General features: G+C 35.0%; 1 protein-coding gene across 2 annotated transcripts in view; it reads right to left on the reverse strand.

Moving 5' to 3' along the window:
• The window catches only part of LOC123556396 (uncharacterized), a 30,637-nt gene extending 13,530 nt beyond the window's left edge, over window positions 1-17,107 (reverse strand). The window contains exons 1-2 of one of the 2 annotated variants that reach the window (XM_053542615.1): window positions 16,530-17,107; window positions 15,233-15,373 (exon numbers count right to left, since the gene is read on the reverse strand). In XM_053542615.1, the coding sequence (XP_053398590.1) occupies window positions 15,233-15,373; window positions 16,530-16,767 (379 nt within the window). In that variant the 5' untranslated portion in view covers window positions 16,768-17,107. The remainder of the gene's footprint in view (window positions 1-15,232; window positions 15,374-16,529) is intronic. The other variant, XM_045347060.2, reaches the window with a different exon arrangement.
• Between the last annotated feature and the right edge of the window lie 4,935 nt (window positions 17,108-22,042).

Raw genomic sequence — 22,042 nt, forward strand, 5'->3', positions numbered from 1 at the left:
GGACAGACGGTTCAAAAACTATATGCCTCCCTTCGGGGGCATAAAAATGTAAGAATGTTTTTGATAAATAAAACCTAAAATTATCAACTGCTTTTGTAAAATTCTTGAAAAAGATATATACTAATTAACGTAATACTAACAAAATATATTATCAAAATCTGAAAAGTGGATTCCTCGGAAGCACTGATGACAGGCTCATAGTGAATATTGCAAATTCAATTTGATTGAGACCGCATTAACTGTAGTTGGTTAATTTTGTACACTAGTCAACAGTGTACATGTATCTAGATAATTTGCAATCATGCTTTGCACGGAATGTCACGGATCAGAGGGATAGACTGGCTATATTTATCACTACAACCCGGCAAACTGTATGAAATCTAAAGTGGTAGTATATTCATGGCATGGTGGGGGGTGGGGGTGGTTGAAGGGGAAAGTAGAACAAGGATGAATATACAAAGGTAATGCTACCTTCCTTAATCACAGTTACCCTACAGCGTAAACCACAGTAGCGCAGACATTTATGTACCAAAGACAAACATACACACAACTAACTAACATAGATAAACAGACAAGTAAGATATAACAACACTGTATGGCACCGCACAAGACACACAGACACACAAGTCATATTAAAATCCTTTAAGGAGATAAGGAGTACAGAGTGGACACAAAATTAAAGAAATCTGCATATTTTTTAACTGTGTTGAAGTACAACTTCTGTATGTCTAACATTTCGGACAGCGCCGACAAGTGTCAGATGAATTACTGAACGAAAGATTCAATGACTTCAAGCATATTTTAACATTGTATATGTGGTATAAAAGAATTTTTTATCAAATAAAATTTGGAAAAAAATTAAAACCATTTCCCGTAGCCAAAGTTTGAATTCTATTCAATCACTGTAGTTTGCGTTCAGTTGTACGCGTATTTTCCGAACGATAACATACAAAATATTATCGACATGTAATGAACAATCTGTCCATAGTATCAAAATTTCACTATGCTATTTATTTTAATGCTAAAAATTGTAACAGAAAAATATGAAACCTTGTGGAACGTTCTTGCTCAAAAGAATCAGAAAGTGTAGAACCAACACTGAATGTAGGGATAATCTACGTCTTTTTTTGTGTATTAACATCTGCAGAAGCCCGCGGGATTGATTGTGACCGAGACCGAAGGGCTTATCATATAGGGCTTATCATATTCCAAGGGCTTCTGAAGACGTTAATACACAAAACAAACGTGTATTGTCGCTATTCTTGCATAAAAAAGATTACACGACGACTTAATGTATTGTTTTCATATATGATGACTTTACGATTCCGGCACATTTTCTAATTACCATTCTGTTGTTCTTGGAAACGGTAAACATGTTTTAAATATCCGTATACAGTAGAGATAGACCCTAAAATTTTCAATGATAGTAATACATCAAATGAAGTCTAGAAATTGGTTTCCAAGTCCTTGAAATAACCAAAAATGATTCCACAAATGTGAAGTTTATGATAGTTTTGTTAATATCAATAACAGAAGTTTTAATTTTTAATTTAAAGTTGTGATCCACAAAGAATGACAACTCTTGCCTTGGGCTAGTACTTACAAGCAAAGAGATTTATTAGTTTACTTCCCTTGCAATTACACAATTGAGTGGAAAATGAAAACTGTTTTAGACAAAATATCATACTTTTTTGCACAACAAAAGCATTTAGGATTTATTCATTTGTGTTTGATTTACCCCTCAAAACATGGTTCCTACGATTCTGTCAACTTACATATGGTAAAAAAATTAACTTTTAACAAGCCAATAATAAATTGAAGTACCAGTAAGGAATTAATAGTGCAGATAATACAGTTTTGCTAGTATCAAAATGTCCCAATAGAAGCACTTTTGTAATACAGAACACCTGGTAGGATTAGTAAAGGTGCAATTATATTGATCTCTATTTCCTATGCCTATATACAGGGCTCAGAAATAAACAACACCATCAGAGGTACATCCTGCAGGCTTTTAAACGAATTTTTAATCTCTAGTTATTACAAACATGAAATTACCAGTAACTGTTCATGGTACTTTTGAACTATTTTTTACCAGTAAATACTGTACACTATTAAATTGTAGTGTATATAAGGATAAGTTTATATAATGTCTCCAATCATCAGAAATGTTATGACTCCATTATCAAACTCATAGTACGAAATATTTATGATTTACATTTAAACAAATAGTGCAGTCACATGTCTTTAATATTGTTTCATATGTCTTCGCTTACCATTTAATTTAAATCCTAAGTTTGTACATAGGAATAGCCTGTACAGAATTCGTCCCTCTATTCTAAATACCTCCGTGGTGTATTGTTGAAAAAGAATTTCTTCAGTCATTTTGATTTTACAAAATAAATACAAACATGTAATGAGACATGTAGCATTATAAAGCAATTTATTCAACATTATGGTATATGTGGCTGTAATCTAAACAATAAAATTCGTCACGGCGTACTTCACGCTTCAGACTACTTTAACATTTGGATCGTTTAATGTCTTCGTGTACTTGCAGACCCCAGGGCCCGTATTCATAAAGCACCTAAGGAAAAACTATTCCTTAGTTATTGAGATTTGCCTTAGTTTTCTGCATTTTCTCCTTAGTTGTTAGGAAATATCTTAAGTGTTATTCATAAAGCACCTTAGTTTAAAAAACTCCTTAAGTCGATCATTTTTTCCTTAAGTTGAAGATTTTTTCCCTTAAAAAGTAAGGTACCTACAGAGGTACCTTAACTTTTGAGGACAAAGTTAAGGGGAAACAAAAATGGCGGATTAGCAGCCGACTCCTTTCTTTTCGATATAAAAACAAGATATTTGTGGTAAGATTCTTAAGAAAATTGTAGCCTATGACCTTAAGCACATTGATTTACAAATATCACAGCAGTTATAATCGTATCGGACCGCGTACATGTATGTAAACTTCCGGTGAATTTTCGACGAAAGCAGGACAAAGATCCACCAAGATTTTGCAGTCATTTTAAGCGTAGAAAATGCTGCCAGAAATTATCTACAATGCTACGGATAGAAGAATGTGTAAATTTCGTCATAAATTTATACATTAAAATATCATAATAGCTAGAAAATCCAGATCAAAATGGGACTAACAAAAGGTATCGTATGTACTGACTACTGTGGTAAGGTAGGTCAATTCAGAATTTATATCTGTCACAGTCACAACTATTTCCGAGCACTTTGATCAGTACTGGGTAAGTACTGCCAGTGTCACAGTATGAAAAAATGTGTAGCCATACCTGGGCTTAGGAGCCCCTATTGGTGGACATTTTGCTTACAGTGTAAATACAATACTGACTGAGCTATCGGGCTGCTTACAGTGTGAATACAATACCGACAGAGCTATCGGGCTGCTTACAGTGCATATACAATACCGACAGCTATCGGACTGCTTACAGTGCGAATACAATACCGACTGCTAAAGGGCTGCTTACAGTGCATATACAATACCGACAGCTATCGGACTGCTTACAGTGCGAATACAACACCGACTGCTAAAGGGCTGCTTACAGTGTGAATACAATACCGACTGAGCTATCCGACTGCTTACAGTGCAATTACAGTACCGACGGAGCTATTGGACTGCTTACTGTGCAAATACTTACCGACTGAGCTATCGGGCTGCTTAGAGTGCCAATACAATACGGACTGAGCCATCGGGCTGCTTACAGTGCGAATACAATACCGACAGAGCTATCGGACTGCTTACAGTGCGAATACAATACCGACTGCTAAAGGGCTGCTTACAATGTGAATACAATACCGACTAAGCTATCGGACTGCTTAGTGCTTACAGTGCAAATACAATACCGACTGAGTGCTATCAGACTGCTTACAGTGTGAATACATACTGACTGAGCGATCGGGCTGCATACAGTGCAAATACAATACCGACGGAGCTATCGGACTGCTTACAGTGCGAATACTTACCGACTGAGCTATCGGGCTGCTTACAGTGCGAATACAATACGGACTGAGCCATCGGGCTACTTACAGTGCGAATACAATACCGACTGAGCTATCAGACTGCTAACAGTGGAATACATACTGACTGAGCTATCGAGCTGCTTACAGTGCAAATACAATACCAACTGAGCTATCGGGCTGCTTGCAGTGCGAATACAATATCGACTGAGCTATCGGGCTGCTTACAGTGCGAATACAATACCGACTGGGCTATCGGGCTGCTTATAGTGCGAATACAATACCAACTGAGCTATCGGGCTGCTTACAGTGCAAATACAATACCAGCTGAGCTATCGGGCTACTTACAGTGCGAATACAATACCGACTGAGCTATCGAGCTGCTTACAGTGCAAATACAATACCAACTGAGCTATCGGGCTGCTTGCAGTGCGAATACAATATCGACTGAGCTATCGGGCTGCTTATAGTGCGAATACAATACCAACTGAGCTATCGGGCTGCTTATAGTGCGAATACAATACCAACTGAGCTATCGGGCTGCTTACAGTGCAAATACAATACCAACTGAGCTATCGGGCTACTTACAGTGCGAATACAATACCGACTGAGCTATCGAGCTGCTTACAGTGCAAATACAATACCAACTGAGCTATCGGGCTGCTTGCAGTGCGAATACAATATCGACTGAGCTATCGGGCTGCTTATAGTGCGAATACAATACCAACAAAGTAAACGGTCTCATCTCTAAATACATCAGCTAAAAAACACCGCAGACTTTTGTCATAACCTCAGTATAAAAGTATAAATCATAAAAACATCCAAGGGGTGATATTGAAAATTTTCTAAGTGTTCCTTTAGAATTTTTGCTTTTATGTTCACTTTCATGATGAGCCTGCAATAACCCTCGTTATTTTCAGTAGTTCGAAAATTTCTATGCATTATTTAATGGTTTAATCAGGTTTCTACAGACGTTCTTATGAAAACAAAGCTAAAGACCGAACAAGATTTGAAGAGATGTTGTGATGTCCTGTTGCATATATTACATGTAATGTTATTTCATTTCAGTCTGTTGATTTGTTCAAATTTAAGACAATAGCGAGTTACTATGGTTATTAGGTTACTCCTAATTTTTTAACAACCCGAATTTAATGTGCTCGTGCTCGCGTGAACACAAAGCTCAATGGTGGACATTACAGCCCAGAAGCATACGGCGCACAACCCTGAAAAACACTTCACACCGGTATACATACAAAGACGCATATATTTAGATGAAAATCCTGAAACATTTAGACATACATGTAACGAGTTGCCTACAACATCCTTCGTTAAATGATATAGGCTCCTTACTGTAACCAAATAGATACAAATGCTTCAGATTAGCCGAATTAATTGTGCATGCTTGCCAGGTTTTCTTTACACAGCTGCGTATCTCCGCGCCTGTAATTTTTGTAAAAAGGACAAAATCCTAGACCTGTTAAAGCCTCGTTTAGCCCAGTAGCAACAACCACCCATTTTAAGAAACTAGAAAGTATGTACAAACCTAAACATATTCTTGATGTTGTACTGTGCCAAATAAGCAAATATGTAGTTTTAGTTTGCCTTTGTTAAAAAGATTACATAACTTTTTTGACTGTCCAGAAATTACAAGAAATCATTCTTAGGCATGGTAAGTTTAACCAATCACTCAAATAAACTAGAAAATGCTTTTGTAAAAAAGCGCATGTCTCCCCCAATGCAAAGTCCTATAGGCAAGAAGTCAATAAGGGGCAGGAGCGAAAGTCAAAAAGACACTGATGGTTGGCTGCAAATAGGATCATCTACTTGGCATGTCCAGACATCCCGCTAAATTTCAACACTCTTGGCCTAGTGGTTCTCAAGTCACTGTTCAGGCTCCTGTGACCTTGATCAAGTGACCTCAAAATAAATAGGGGTCATCTACTCTGCATGTCCAATCATCCTATTAAGTTTCAACATTGTAGGTCAAGTGGTTCTCAAGTTATTTCCAAAAAATGATTTTACATGAACAGGCCACTGTGACCTTGACCTTTAATAGACTGACCCCAAAATCAATAGGGGTCATCTACTCTGCATGTTCAATCATCCTATGAAGTTTCAACTTTCTTGGTCATGTGGTTCTCAAATTATTCATCGGAACTGGTTATCAATGTTCAGGCCCCTGTGACCTTGACCTTTAACGGAGTGACCCCAAAAACAATAGGGGTCATTTACTCTGCATGAACAATCATCCTATGAAGTTCCAACATTCTGGGTCGAGAGGTTCTCAAGTTATTGATTGGAAATGGTTTTCCATGTTCAGGCCCCTGTGGCCTTGACCTTTAACAGAGTGACCCTAAAATTGTTAGGGGTCATCTAATCTGCATGACCAATCACCCTATGAAGTTTCATCATTCTGGGTCAAGTGGTTCTCAAGTTACTGACCAGAAATGGTTTTCAATGTTCGGGCCCCTGTGACCTTGACCTTTCACAGAGTGAACCCAAAATCGTTAGGGGTCATCTACTCCGCATGACCAATCATCCTATTAAGTGTCAACATTCTGGGTCAAGTGGTTCTCAAGTTACTGACCGGAAATAATTTTCAATGTTCAGGCCCCTGTGACCTTGACCTTTAATGGAGTGACCCCAAAATCGATAGGGGTCATCTACTTTGCATGTACAATCATCCTATGAAGTGTCTACATTCTGGGTCAAGTGGTTCTCTAGTTATTGATCGGAAATGGTTTTCAATGTTCAGGCCCCTGTGACCTTGACCTTTGACAGAGTGACCCCAAAATCAATAGGGGTCATCTACTCTTCATGATCAATCATCCTATGAAGTTTCAACATTCTGGGTCAAGTGGTTCTCTAGTTATTGATCGGAAATGGTTTTCAATGTTCAGGCCACTGTGACCTTGACCTTTGGCGGAGTGACCCCAAAATCAATAGGGGTCATCTACTCTTCATGACCAATCATCCTATTAAGTTTCAACATTCTGGGTCAAGAGGTTCTCTAGTTATTGATCGGAAATGGTTTTCAATGTTCAGGCCCCTGTGACCTTTGACAGAGTGACCCCAAAAACAATAGGGGTCGTCTACTCCAGCAGCCCTACAACCCTATGAAGTTTGAAGGTTCTAAGTCAAATGGTTCTCCAGTTATTGCTCGGAAATGAAGTGTGACATACGGACGGATGGACAGGGCAAAAACAATATGTCTCCTGGGGGAGACATAACTAGAGCTGTCAGTGGACAGCGCGCTCAACTATTCTCAGTGCTTGATAGTATAATATAAGCAATGAGTAAAACTTTAACATTACAATAAGCATATTCTCAGTCGAAAATGGGCCATAATTCATTCAAAATGCTTGATAGAGTTGCCTCCTCCTTTTTTTTTACAGACTGGGGTCATGATGGTAATCAAGTATGCAAATTATGAAAGCAATATCTCAATGGACTTTGAAAATATTTGGGGTGGTACACAAACTTTTAACATTTATTCTGAGTCGAAAAAGGGCCATAATTCAGTCAAAATGCTTGATAGAGTTGCCTCCTCCTTTTTACAGACTGGGGTCATGATGATAAACAAGTATGCAAAATATGAAAGCAATATGTCAATGGACTTTGAAAATATTTGGGGTGGTACGCAAACTTTAACATTTGTGTGACGCCCATGCTCACGCCGACGCCGGGGCGAGTAGGATAGCTCGCCTATACTTCGAATAGTCGAGCTAAAAATGGAAAACTACAGGTTGCTCAACACGACATAAACGAAAATGTTAAACTGAAGTAAATTAAAGAAAATGAACTGTAAAATATCACGTCACTTCAAGACCAACCAAGGTGACTTTTCAGTTTACAGGTGGCTCTTTAATAAGGGAAAAATCCTTGCATATAATGTTCATCATACAATGACATTCATGTTTTACCTGTCTAATGATATGGACAGTTCAATCATCCTTCAAAAATTTAAATTAGGTAACACTTTAAGAAATATACAATTACACTCCAGTGTATATATGATGTTTTTTAGATCATCAGATGAAATAGCAGTTTGATTTATCACCTATTTACTAGGCAAAGCCCTTCCAGTAGGGATCTTAAAAGATCACAACTGTACAATGTTTAGACTGAATAAATTTAGACTTGAGGATTCCATCCATAGCTAACTACAATACAAACATCTGCACAAGTTCATTATAACAAGAGGGCCAAGATGGCCCTAGGTCGCTCACCTAAGAAACACTCCATAACAGTGTAAAACATGTTTGACCTAGTGATTTCATGGAAACAAATATTCTGACCAATTTTCATTAAGATTGGACCAAAAAATTGGTCTCTTGCGATAAAACAAGCATTTTCTTAGATATTTTGACCCTAGATGACCCATGTTCAAACTCGACCTAGATTTTATCAAGGCAATCATTCTGACCAAAATTCATGAAGATCAACTGAAAAATACAGCCTCTATCACATACAGAAGTTTTTCTTTGATTTGACCAAGTGACCTAGTTTTTGACCTCAGATGACCCATATTCAAATTCGACCTAGATTTCATTAAGGCAATCAACCTGACCAAATTTCATAAAAATCAATTGAAAAAAACAGTCTCTATCGCATACACAAGATTTTTCTTTAATTTGAACCAGTGACCTAGTTTTTGACCTCAGATAACCCATATTCAAAATCGATCTAGATTTCATCAAGGCAATCACTCTGACCAAATTTCATGAAGATCAATTGAAAAATACATCCTCTATTGCATACACAATGTTTTTCTTTGATTTGACCTAGTGACCTAGTTTTTGACCCCAGATGACCCACTTTCGAACTCGGCCTAGATTTTATCAAGGTAATCATTCTGGCTAAATTTCATGAAGATCAGTTGAAAAATACCGCCTCTATTGCATACACAATGTTTTTATTTGATTTGACCTAGTGACCTAGTTTTTGACCCAAGATGACCCATTTTCGAACTGGGTCTAAATTTCATCAAGGTAATCATTCTGACCAAAATTCATGAAGATCAATTGAAAAATACAGCCTCTATCGCATACACAAGGTTTTTACGTGATATGACCTAGTGACCTAGTTTTTGAACCCAGATGACCCATTTTCGAACTCGGCCTAGATTTCATCAAGGTAATCATTCTGACCAAAATTCATGAAGATCAATTGAAAAATACCGCCTTTATCGCATACACAAGGTTTTTCTTTGATTTGACCTAGTGACCTAGTTTTTGACCCGAGATGACCCATTTTCGAACTCGGCCTAGATTTCATCAAGGCAATCATTCTGACCAAAATTCATGAAGATCAATTGAAAAATACAGCCTCTATCGCATACACAAGGTTTTTCTTTGATTTGACCTAGTGACCTAGTTTTTGACCCCAGATGACCCACTTTCGAACTCGGCTTAGATTTCATCAAGATTATCATTTTGACCAATATTCATGAAGATTAATTGAAAAATACCGCCTCTATCGCATACACAAGGTTTTTCTTTGATTTGACCTAGTGACCTAGTTTTTGACCCGAGATGACCCATTTTCGAACTCGGCCTAGATTTCATCAAGGTTATCATTCTGACCAATATTCATGAAGATTAAATGAAAAATACAGCAACAAGGTTTTTCTTTGATTTGACATATTGACCTAGTTTTTGACCCGAGATGACCCATTTCGAACTCGGCCTAGATTTCATCAAGGTTATCATTCTGACCAATATTCATGAAGATTAATTGAAAAATACAGCCTCTATCGCATACACAAGCTAAATGTTGACAGACGACAGACGACGGACGACAGACGACGGACGCCGGACATCGAGCGATCAGAAAAACTCACCTGAGCATTGCTCAGGTGAGCTAAAAATCAGAATTACTTGTTTGGAATATATGTTAAAATGCTTATATTATTCCTGGTAGTTATTTTAGGTATGCATAATCAACAATAAAAAACTTATGAAAACATTTAATTTTAAATTTATCTAAGAAGTTCCAAACTACTTTGCACTATAATGGAAAAATTTATTCACATTTGATACACTACAGTTGACTGCTTTTTTCATCTGTTCCTTATTGCAAAAAAAAAAACAAAAAAAACAAAAACGAACAAAGTGTCCAGTTTGTTTGTTCTTACAAGTAACAACTCAATTTCACCTGTGTAACATGATTTTGCAACTGAACTAATTTCCTACTACAACAAGTGCCTGTTCTCAAAAATGTTTGAACAATGCTGCACAACATTGATTTAAAGTATTTATGAAGAAATAATATTCTCATCCTCTTTAAGATAATTTCATGAATAATTTCATATACTTGATGTTGGTTTAAGAATTTATATTTCTGGATTAATTTCAATATTTTCAAGTTCTTTAAATAGAATTATTGTTCAAGGAAAATAGGCAAAAACATAAATTGTTCACTAATATATTTAAATTTATTCTGATTACAAATGAAATTCAGAATATACCAAAACCATTGTATTTTCCAGTTTTAAAACATTTAGCTTTCCTCTCCATAGTTCAATGTAAGAATGCTTCTTACTCCATGTAGGAAGAGGTCTGGGTTCAAGTCCCAGTGGAGAGTATCTTACTATTAAAAAGTTGTAGACAGGACAAAAAATACTTTCTTTAAAATAAAATTTACTACAAGGAAATGTGAACTGACTGAAGCCTGTCAATTAAATATAAAAAAAATCTGAATGGTAGAAGTTTAGATAAAGTAAGTTTCATTTAATGACACTATGTATACTCATGCCTTTTGATGGAAACAAGTCAAAAAATGATAATTTTGCTTCCCCAACAGGAAACAAATTACTGTATTTAGAAAAAAATTCTGTTTGTGAAGTAGAAGAAAACATAAATTGATTTCCCGAACGGGAAGTTTCCCCTACTGTGTATTATTGCTACACATGTTATTATAATGTATTGTATTTATCAAGAAAATATTGAATGTTGTAAGCTCACTAATAACAAAAGGCTTAAAAACACCATTATTCACATTTTAGTGTCTCTAACATAACTTTAGGGAACAATTAATCAATACAACAATCAAAATAATTATATACATGTACATTTGTTTACTTTCCTAGGAAAAAAAGGCAAAATGATGGAATCCTCCAAAAATATTAGTAAATTTAGTGTTGGGACATTTTTCAATAAGGTAAAAATGTTGCTTTTAAGATATTCATTGTACAGTGGTACAGTGATACTTTTGCACAACCTACTGTTAAATGTTCTTTAATAATTTAAAGTAAATTGCCAGATATGATCTTTTTTGTCCAGAAGCTTATACCACAAGGAAGATTTAAAATGAAATTTTTCATTAGGTTAAAAAGAATTGTCATAATAAAACATTTCAACATGACTATTAATCTTTAATGCAGCTAGCAGTACCCCTAGTATTCATGTTACTGTTGTTGTTGTTGTTTTTTAAGATACATTTTAATTGCCTTTTTAGCTCAACTATTCAAAGAATGGTTTAGCTATTCTACTCACACCTTGGTTAAAGTTTTGCATGCGAAGTACATATGGCTATCATTCAAAGGCATATTGCTTTGAAACATATTTTTTTCTTCATTTTTAGGTCAATTACCAATTTCACTGGGTCAAGTCCCATAACTCTGACATGTATTTTGGCCAAATTTTCATTTGAACTTACTTAGATAATCCTGGTTAAAGTTCTGTATGCAAGTTACTATCTCCAAAACTAATGCAGATATTGAACTGAAACTTCACACATTTCTTAGGGATTATAAAACTTGGTCAAGTCCCATAACTCTGACATGAAATTTTCAAAATTATGCCCCTTTTTAACTTAATCCTACTGGTTAAGTTTTGCATGCAAGTTACTATCTCATACTTGATTGAAACTCTATAGATATTTTAACATTTTATAATAAAACTCTTGTTTCTGGGACAACAGTCTGAATATTCGAGCACTGGCTGTCTTACAGACAGCTCTTGTTAGTCTTACATGTGGAGCATACCGGTACTACTTTAAATTCAACAAATGAGAACTAAAAACTTGCAAACTGTCACAACGTTACGTGTGGTCTAATTCACTGACCTCAAACGCATTATGATTCCACAATGTACACAATAAAAAAAAATTATGTACTTATAAGCACTCTTACATTGTACAGTAAACACTGCTTATAACGACTGTTTGTTTGGCCTGATTCTAATCCTTCTTTATTTAATGTTATATCATACACCTAATATGTATGTGGATAGATTCAATTCCCTTTTCAAGGATATAGTTACCTTACCATGTGATCAGAAATCATTTTTTTTTTACTTCAAAATATGGTTTTCCAGCTAAGACAAGTGTAGCAATTACTTATATGAAATAATTTAATTATTATATTTGTATGTATAATTATGTCCTTAAAGCCGTTGTATCAGTACTCCATATTCTGTTGTATCAGGTCTGTACTTTGTGTTCCATTGTAATATGTTGTACGCCGTGTTAGTTTTTTTCATATCCATTCATGTGTCCACCCTTGCGTATGAACATGTTTTGTAAGATAGAATACGTTTTGATTGGTCAGCTATGCTTTATGCATGAATAACAACTTTTTGGCGCGAACTAACATCTGCATGGCCCTCTATACATCGTTTTTTAGAATCATTTACGAGTGAACACATTTATTTAGAACTACTTTTTAGTAAACAGTCCTTACCTTTGGACAACTTACTTTTTTATTAAATTTAAGCAGGGTTGCCACTAATACCTTGAAAAGTCAGTGATAAATGATTTTTTTACAAGGTCAGTGAATTGTGTAACGGAAATCTTGATAATGCATGGTCAGTGAAAAATAAAATTTTAGAAAAGTCAGTGAAAAGTCTGGGAAAAATGAAAATCTTGGTCAATGTTCAGTGGCTATGGCAGTCTTCAAGCAGTATTAAATTTTATAAGTTAATTTCAAAACACATTTTTGTGTAATTGTTTATGAACATAATTTAAATGAGTTTGAATCAATCGATTTTTATGTTAACTTTTGAATCTTGGTATTTGAAAATGAAAGTTTAAATTGTTATATCTGAAATAAAATAAATATAAAAGGGTGGATTGGACAGCTGTAGGGTAGTAGGAGGCCGAAAAATATGGTGGTATTAGTCAGTGAAAAGTATGGTTTAGTCAGGGAAAAGTCAGGAAAAAGTCAGGGAATTTCATTTTCTCAACTAAGTGGCAACTGGCAACCCTGTTAAGTGTACCATTCATAGACGTATCTTGTAAGCTATTTCATTTGGCATTTTTTCTTTTAGTGATAGCTGTGCGAGATGTACTTTGTGAAATCTGCATATTCCCACATTTGTTATTGTTGTATTACAATTTGTATTGTTTCATGTTCCTGATTTTACCGTTTTATGTTTTTCTTGTACTACACTGGTCCAATAAATGGGAATATATCTACAACATTGTTGAGTTCACCATGAATCCAAATATATATACATACCACAAGTCTACAACACAAGTAAGAGATAATCAACTTCCTTTAACTAATACTAATATAATTAAGACAGTCACTGTGTTCAATTATTTAGTCATAAATAAAAAATAGATCATGGAATGAAAATATAAAACTACAACATTGGAAAATAAATTTGAAACTGGTGGTCGCAAATTTTATTACATTTAACTTACTTATAATTCTTGTTTGTTTTATTCCTTTTTTCAGTTTACATATATATCTGAGAAATATTTTGTTATATATGTGTATACAACAAACACTTTGAAAGTCCCACTGACCAGGGGAATCGTTATAAGAAGAATTTACTGTATATATTTCCAGCACAGTTCAATTTCACTTTCTTTAAATTTTATCTGTATGCCACAGCTTTTGATTTGCATTCATTCTTACTTTCTTTCCTAAAGGTTCCCTTTTCTACAGTAGCATAGAGGGGACACAGGAAATATTTCATTTATCACGTGCGCACGTGTTAGCTTCCACGTGCGAACGTGTTAATTAACACGTGCGCACGTGAAAACTATCACGTTCACACGTAGTAGCTAACACGTTCGCACGTGATAGCTATCACGTTCGTATAGGAAATATTTTATTTAACACGTGCGCACGTGTTAGCTACCACATGCGAACGTGATAGCTAACATGTGCGCACTTGATAGTTATCACGTGATAAATAAAATATTTCCTATGTCCCCTCTATGCCACCGTACTTTTCTCCATTTGTTAAACAATTTTTACTTTTTAATGTTTCTTTTCTGGCTTAATTTGAGAACACAACATTACTTCAGCAACTGTCAAAGCAAAAAAAAAAAAAGTATCAAATACCCCGCGCCAAATACCCATGTTCCTGAGCCGTAAATTTTGGAGCTAACACGTGCGCACGTGATAAATAAAATATTTCCTATGTCCCCTCTATGCCACCGTACTTTTCTCCATTTGTTAAACAATTTTTACTTTTTAATGTTTCTTTTCTGGCTTAATTTGAGAACACAACATTATTTCAGCTACTGTCAAAGCAAAAAAAAAGTATCAAATACCCCGCGCCAAATACCCGTGTTCCTGAGCCGTAAATTTTGGAGCCTGCTTTGTTTCTCGAGTTTACCTGCCGTCAAACCGTACTTTCGTTTTCTATTTTTGAACATGAATGTGGTCGTGAAGGGCAATGTCGACGAACAAGGTATGCAAATGAAACTGAATCATGAGCAATATAAAATTCAGCTTCATATCATACCATAACCGCAAACCTCGCTGTCTATACTTTTCCGCTTATCGTTAGGAAATGAAAATTTTCGCTGCATCCAAGCAGGAAGCTGAGTTAATCCACCATTTCGGTCACGCGAGTGACGTCACTGTTACTATTTTGAGCGCTAGGGATGTCCGGGATTCCGAAGTTGCGATATTAAGATTTTCCTTAAATGCATAATTTTGGCCTAAGGAGAAAATTTGAGTTTAAGGATATTCTTGCCTAAGGAAAAACTTAAGGTGTTTTATGAATAAGAATTTTAAGGAATTTCTTCCCTAAGGAGAATTTAGTTAAGGGGAAAAATTCCTTACTTAAATCCTAAGGTGCTTTATGAATACGGGCCCTGATGTGTTTTACGTCCCGGAGGAAATTTGCAGCCTCTATGCGGTTTACGTCCCGATGTGTTTTACGTCCCGGGACGTAATCGGTACTCTGGATTTCACACTACTATTTAGGCCTATATCACTGATATCTGAAACGTGTTTTTTTTTCAATTTCGTAATGTCTTATTTCTATATAAGCAAACACAATGATACTACCTGAACAGACAATGAGGACTATGTTGGCTATTGCTATCCTCTTTGTTTGCCTGTAACACACAATAACCAACGAAATAATCCAAGAACAAATCAGTCCTATCAACCCAAGCGTTTCCATCACCTGGACGACTTTGAACCATGCTGGAAGAAATTGAATAACAATGTAATAAGATTCCAGTTTAGTAGAAATGATGATAATAATTACTGTACATTGTACGAATAATAATAATAATGGAATCAATCAAGTAGCTCTTCTTGTAACATTATTACAATCCAAACAAAAGGTAATGTAAAAATGAGGTAAATCATGGCGTACAAAATGCGTATTGTGATATATTGACAGTTGAAGTTGTCTTTTAAGTTGACTTTCTATATTCTTAACAATGAAAATGTATCCGATTACTGTGCACTACCAAAAATATATAGGCACATTACACCATCTGTGTAGCTTAATGTTTTATAAATTTTTTGTGTAACTACTAGTAAATGATTCGTACAGTGGCTGTGTAGCTGAATGATAAATACAATTCATAACTGAAATGGCAAAACATTTGTTTCTAAAATGTGTCGTTGTAATTTCCTCACTAAATTAATATGAAAATCTCATACATTTTCATCAAATGAATGATTTTGTTTTGATCTTATGAATTGATATAAGTTTTAAGGATCCTTTTACAGATTTTATTATACATATACTAGGGTAAATGTGCTTTGGCTCTGCAGTCAAATGGTAAATAACTTACCATGTACATGAATTCTCATCACTGAAGATGAAGTGAATGATGTTTTTGATCTCATCGTTAAAATGATGTAAGATTTACACATATACAGTGTAAATATGTTTTCCAGTGTAGTTAAAAGGTATAGCTTGCTAGCGAAGTTAATGTGGAGCTTTGAATGATGCATTGATCTCATTATTAAAATGAAATAAAATTTATACATAAACCTGTCTAAGTATGCTTTCTTGTGCATTTCAATGGTATATCTTGTTAGTAAAGTTAAAGCGGTACAGTGAACTTCCAGCGGAAAAGATTTTTTTTATATCTAGATGGGTGTATGTTTATGAACTTATTGATGCACTAGACAACAATAATAATAACAATAATTATCCGAGCATGCAAACCTATTTTATTAATTTCATTAAAAAGTCTCACAACGCATGTGTAACATTAAATATCTAATAAATATTTAATTTTGCACTTACATACTATGATCAGATATTCGATCTGGTAGAATGACAGACGCAATAGATCCTACTAAGCTATGTAGACACGCATAATTCAAATTAAATGAATACCTGGATCACCACTTCTGGATACACATGTACACACGTCCCTCTCATTGAGTGGCGCACATATACACCGCTTCCATAATCCAAAATTGTGGTTGTTACCAGTATTGTTAGTACCATAAAATATAGCCCATCTTGCTATTGAAAATCCTACAACATGAACTATAAATCCTAAAAGTAGAACGGCACCACCTATTATAAAACAAACAGAAGACGTCGAGCATCCTGATAATCTGCTTGTCATAGTTCACTTCGATATGAGAATTCAGTATACAGTTAAAGTTTACGCCGATTTTATTAAATGTATAGTTGCGAAACTAGAGTAATTCGATCAATGCCTTTGTGTTTTTTCTGAATTAAGGATAGTATCTATTACACTAATTTAATATGATACCCGGAAGTTTTGTTCGACACTTATATACATATCCGAATGTGTTACATGTGTATTGTTATATATTAGTTTTTGAACACTATAAATGCTTGTGAGTGAATATTTTAATACAGTCTACCCATGAAATACATATTCCTTACATAGCTATTTTACATTATTTCAATTGCCGTATAGTTCAATTTAACATATAATAAAAAGAGAATCACTGCTTGTAGTAAATGCCGCCTGTTGTGTATAGTGAAATGTAAGATATATACGGTACTTGTAATTCGCAATCTTTGAGCATACATTTTTGTAAACTTTTTGCTGACATGCGAAGCGCGTAGAACGAACGTTATATTTACCGTATCTACGCACAACTGGCAGAGTACTATTTTTGTCTGCCCAGATTTGAATCCGACTGAAAGTCCACCTGTTGACCTGATAGCAGCCCCACGCCAAGGCGACATACACCGAAAGTTTAAACTAAGTGAGCATTGCAATTGATAAGGCATGTTAAGTGATTGGCTCTTATAGATAATTAGACATTTGCTTAGTTATACAGAGATTTTTTCAAACAACAGCTCAAATTTATAAACAGAAGCCGCAGTAAGGTTAGGGCATATAAATCTTGTAAAATGATATTTGTTTGTGTAGCTTAATGTTTTATAAATTTTTGGTGTAACTAAATGATTTGTACATTAGGAGTGTAGCTGAGTGATAAATACAATGTCATATCTGAAATGGCAAAATATTTGTTTCTAATATGTGTCGTTGTAATTTCCTCACTAAATTAATATGAAAATCCCATGTATAGTGAAATGTGAGATATATATTTGTAATTCACCGAAAGTTTAAAGTAAGTGAGCAATGTCAATTGAAAAGACATGTTAAGTGATCGGCTCTTATAGATAATTAGACATTTGCTTAGTTATGTAGAGATTTTTGCAAACACCAACTCAAATTTATAAACTTATAAAGCAGACACTGCAGTAAGATAATGACATGCAAATCTTGATCTTCGAGTGGCCGAGGATGGCTTGAAGGCAACGATGGTTGAGTGAGAAAATCCGTAATCTGTCATATTAATTTATATTAATCAATACACAATGTAATGATTCTACCGTTAAATCATCATAATGGTAGTAGCAATTTTACTTCATTTTTGTAAATGCTTTATATTTAAAATGATATGGAAGCAGCTGAAAATGATAACAGTAACCTCAGAACACAATTATAAACATTGTTAACAGTTTTAATAAGCATTTTGACCTTATAATCCAAGCTATGATATTGTTTCTACATGTTTAAGAAGGGTTAGATCTTCCTCATGCTAAAGCATAGTGTCGGGACCAAGTTACAGTTATATGTTGTTACTATCCAACTTAAATAAGTATTACTTGACTTGACTTGTGTGGCGGCCTTAAAACGTCGCCCCGACTTCATCTCAGTGTTGTTATATTTTCTGGTCCTTCGGGATCATTGATTTCAACTCATTCAGATTAGAAGATTGAATACTGCTTAAGCCGGTGCTAGGGGACATGGGCAGTGTTGCATTTTCCATTACTGCTCATCAACAGACTCAATGAAACCGAGTCTGCAATTTTCACAGGGATCTACTTTCCAGATTATATTGACTTGTTAGTTTTTAGGGAAAATGTACCCTTATCTAAGTGTTTGAACAGGCACTCTAAATAGTCATACTGCTGTTTTACTACAAGCCAATTCTTTTTCAGCAGAATATGCTGATAAAAGTGCTTCTTTAAAGAATGTAGACCCAAAGGGTCTCTTTGGCTTTTTTCTATGGTAGAACCTACAAAAACACATTGTATAGGACTCTGTATAAGCTGAAATGATACCGAAAAGAAAACAAACATAAAGTTTAATCTTTACATCCATGTTTCTTCACACATTCAGAATTGAAAGTTTTTACACGTCAATTAAATAGGTCACCAGAACAATTGGATATCTATATATAACTTATATTTGGATTGTTATTGGTTTATTTGCGAGCAGGTGCACATTTTCTTATGAAAGGCATATAATATCTGTGGATTAAAGGCAAAATATATGTTTTTAGCTCACCTGAGCAATTGATCTTCATGCAATTTGATAGAGGCTGTATTTTTCAATTGATCTTCATGAAATTTAGTCAGAATGATTGCCTAGATTAACTGTAGGTCGAATTTCAAAGTTGGTCATCTGAGGTCAAAAACTAGGTCATTAGGGCAAACCAAAGAAAAACCTTGTGTAGCTGTATTTTCCAACTGATCTTCTTAAGAACTGGTCATAAGAATTGCCTCGATAAAATCTAGGATGAGTTTGAATATGGTTTCTCTTGGGTTAAAAAGTAGATCAGTAGGTCAAATCAAAGAAAAAACCTTGTGTATACAGTAGAGGCTGTATTTTTCAATTGATCTTCATGATATTTTATCAGAATAATTGCCTTGATGAAATCCAGGTTGAGTTTGAATATCGGTCATCTTGAATCAATAATTAGGTCACTAGGTCAAATTAAAGAAAAACCTTGTGTATGTGATTGAGGCTGTATTTTTCAATTGCTCTTCATGTATATTGGTCAGAATGATTGTCTTTATGTAATCTAGGTTAAGTTCGAATATAGGTCATCTGGGGTCAAAAATTAGGTCGCTAGGTCATATCAGAGAAAATACTTGTTTTAACTCAAGAGACCATATTTTTGGACCAATCCTAATGAAAATTGTTTCCATAAAATTACTAGGTCAATCATGTTTACACTGTTATGGTGTTTTTCTCAGGTGAGCGACCTAGGGCCATTTTGGCCCTCTTGTTATGGATTAAAATACCATGTGTTATGCTTACGTACTTTGGTGACCTCAACTCTCTAGATATAGGAATTGGGGATAATAACATTTTCAGTTTTTCTTTTTTTGTGACCGGCATTTAAACAGCAAGTTATTTCATTTGGCATACTAAGTTCCTCTTTGTTATTATCTCGTGATGGAAAATCGGGAAAAATTACATACAGTTACCGGATATCCAATACATTACCCGAGTCTTCACTAGTGTTGTTCATCACCAGAGTTTTAAGGCCCTATTTCTGTTCATTTTGCTGAACCAAATGTTACCTCTTCTTTGGGTCCATTTTCCTTGAACGGATGACTAGTGGTGCAGCGAGTATTTGACCTAATTGCACGAGCAATTTGTCGATTATTTTTCAAGTTAAACAGCTATTCATTGGAAAGTTCTATCAAGACCTCTCCGTAATGTTGGCTTTCAAACTTGGAAAATTTAGACTAATCTACTAATTTTACCGCGCTATATTTCACTTTTCTGGTGCAAATAAGGGTGAGCCAGTCTAAAATGGCCCAATGCGCTTGCGCACACGTACGTTTCGAAATAATCTAAGACAAAAATAATTATTCGTTTAAAATAAAGAAACATAGGATTATGCTATTGTTACAAATCTTGGAAACAGTTCAGTTATTAATAGCAAAATATAAAAAATATCTTTGTTCGCAGTATTCAAAGATATGCATATGCATAGAATCACGTTAAATATATTTCGTCTAATTAGATAAATTTATTTTTAAACTGGCGGTTCGTTTGCCCCGTTCGTTTGGGCCATGGAAGATGTGCCGGAATGAGAAGAGCTCTTCCGAGATGTTCGATTGTGCGTCTTCTATGTTTAGAAGATATTCTGTGTCTTCCACCGGATAGTAGGAAAAGGTAGCAAAACAAGACAGCAATACGGTATATCAAACTTACAAACTGAGTAATAAACTAGAACAAATAAAATTTCTTTTTCAAATAGCACATTAACAATACAAATCTCTGAAAAAAAAAACATTTAGAAAAGAATGATATATTTTTTCACTTCCGACAGACGCCCGTCAGATTGCGATTTTCTTCCAAGCTTTTATATAGCTTCTCGGAAGCTATTCTCAGGGGCCCAAAGGAACGGGGCAGTTGACCGTGAAATAAGCTTATCAGGTGAGGTTATCGCAAAATGGTAAGATGCCAATTGGGCAGCTTTTACCAGGACCAACTTCGGACTTGGAGCCAAAGACTTCAGCGTGCAATTATTGCTGTGGTAGCTTTTGAGCATGAATGAAAATGAAATTCAGTATATAAGAAATGTTTGGGTCTACAGTCCTCGGACTGGCGGAGGTTGATCATAATCTGAAGATGATTTATTAATTCTGAGGTCATTAGGTCGTGGTTACAGTGACCTGTACAAAGAAACAGTTTCAAGTCTATAACCCAAGAAAGCTTAGGCCCAGGATCTCTCTACTTGACACGAAGGTTGGCCATCATCAACAGATTGATGACTCCTAATAGTTCACAGTGATCTGCGTCAGGAAAACTGTTTTTCGTATATAGCACAACCTATCATATAACCAGAGACAGAGATAACAATTGTTATCTATGTCCCTGATATAACTTTAAAAGCAGCAACACTGGACCTCTCCAAGGTTTCTTTTTTAAAAGAAGCCTATTATGTTTTGTTTACGCATTAAACCGGAAAAGGGAGCTGATGCGATCTATGCCGCAAAACATATCTTCTGTTGAAAAGACACTTCTTTTAAGTATCTAAAAGGAACTTCGTAAGTTGATTAATTAGATTATCAAATATAAAATCTAGATAATCGCTTATAAAAGCAACCCCAAAACAATCTATAAGGGAATCTTTTGAAACTACTACAACACTAATATACATATAGATCATTCACATGTCGGTGCTCATTTCTGAGATATTGACAAACATTGACAATTGCATGAGTCAGAAACGATATTGGCGATGCGAATGTCACGACTAAACATCCATTCATAAAATACAACTATGTGTGTGTAAGTTATAACAAATACAAATAAGCAATGTTTGGCATGCACCTTGTGAACGCAGTTTATTTTAAATATTAAAATTTTACATTTTAATTTATTTTGTGACAATCGGAACGTTTTGTTGTTTCAGTTCAAAAACATTAAGGGAGCAATTCTAATGAAACGGCGGTCGGCAAAACGAAAGTGAACAAGATTTGAAACAAATTAATTTTACATTCGATAAAAATGTGCAAGGTAAAAATGCTTGATAAATATTAAGTATTTTTTATAGCTTACACGCACGCGGTTGTATTGTATTTGTAGAAGCTTTTGAATGGCTGAGTAG

The sequence above is a fragment of the Mercenaria mercenaria genome, chromosome 5 (genome assembly GCF_021730395.1).
Source record: "Mercenaria mercenaria strain notata chromosome 5, MADL_Memer_1, whole genome shotgun sequence".
NCBI lineage: Eukaryota > Metazoa > Mollusca > Bivalvia > Venerida > Veneridae > Mercenaria > Mercenaria mercenaria.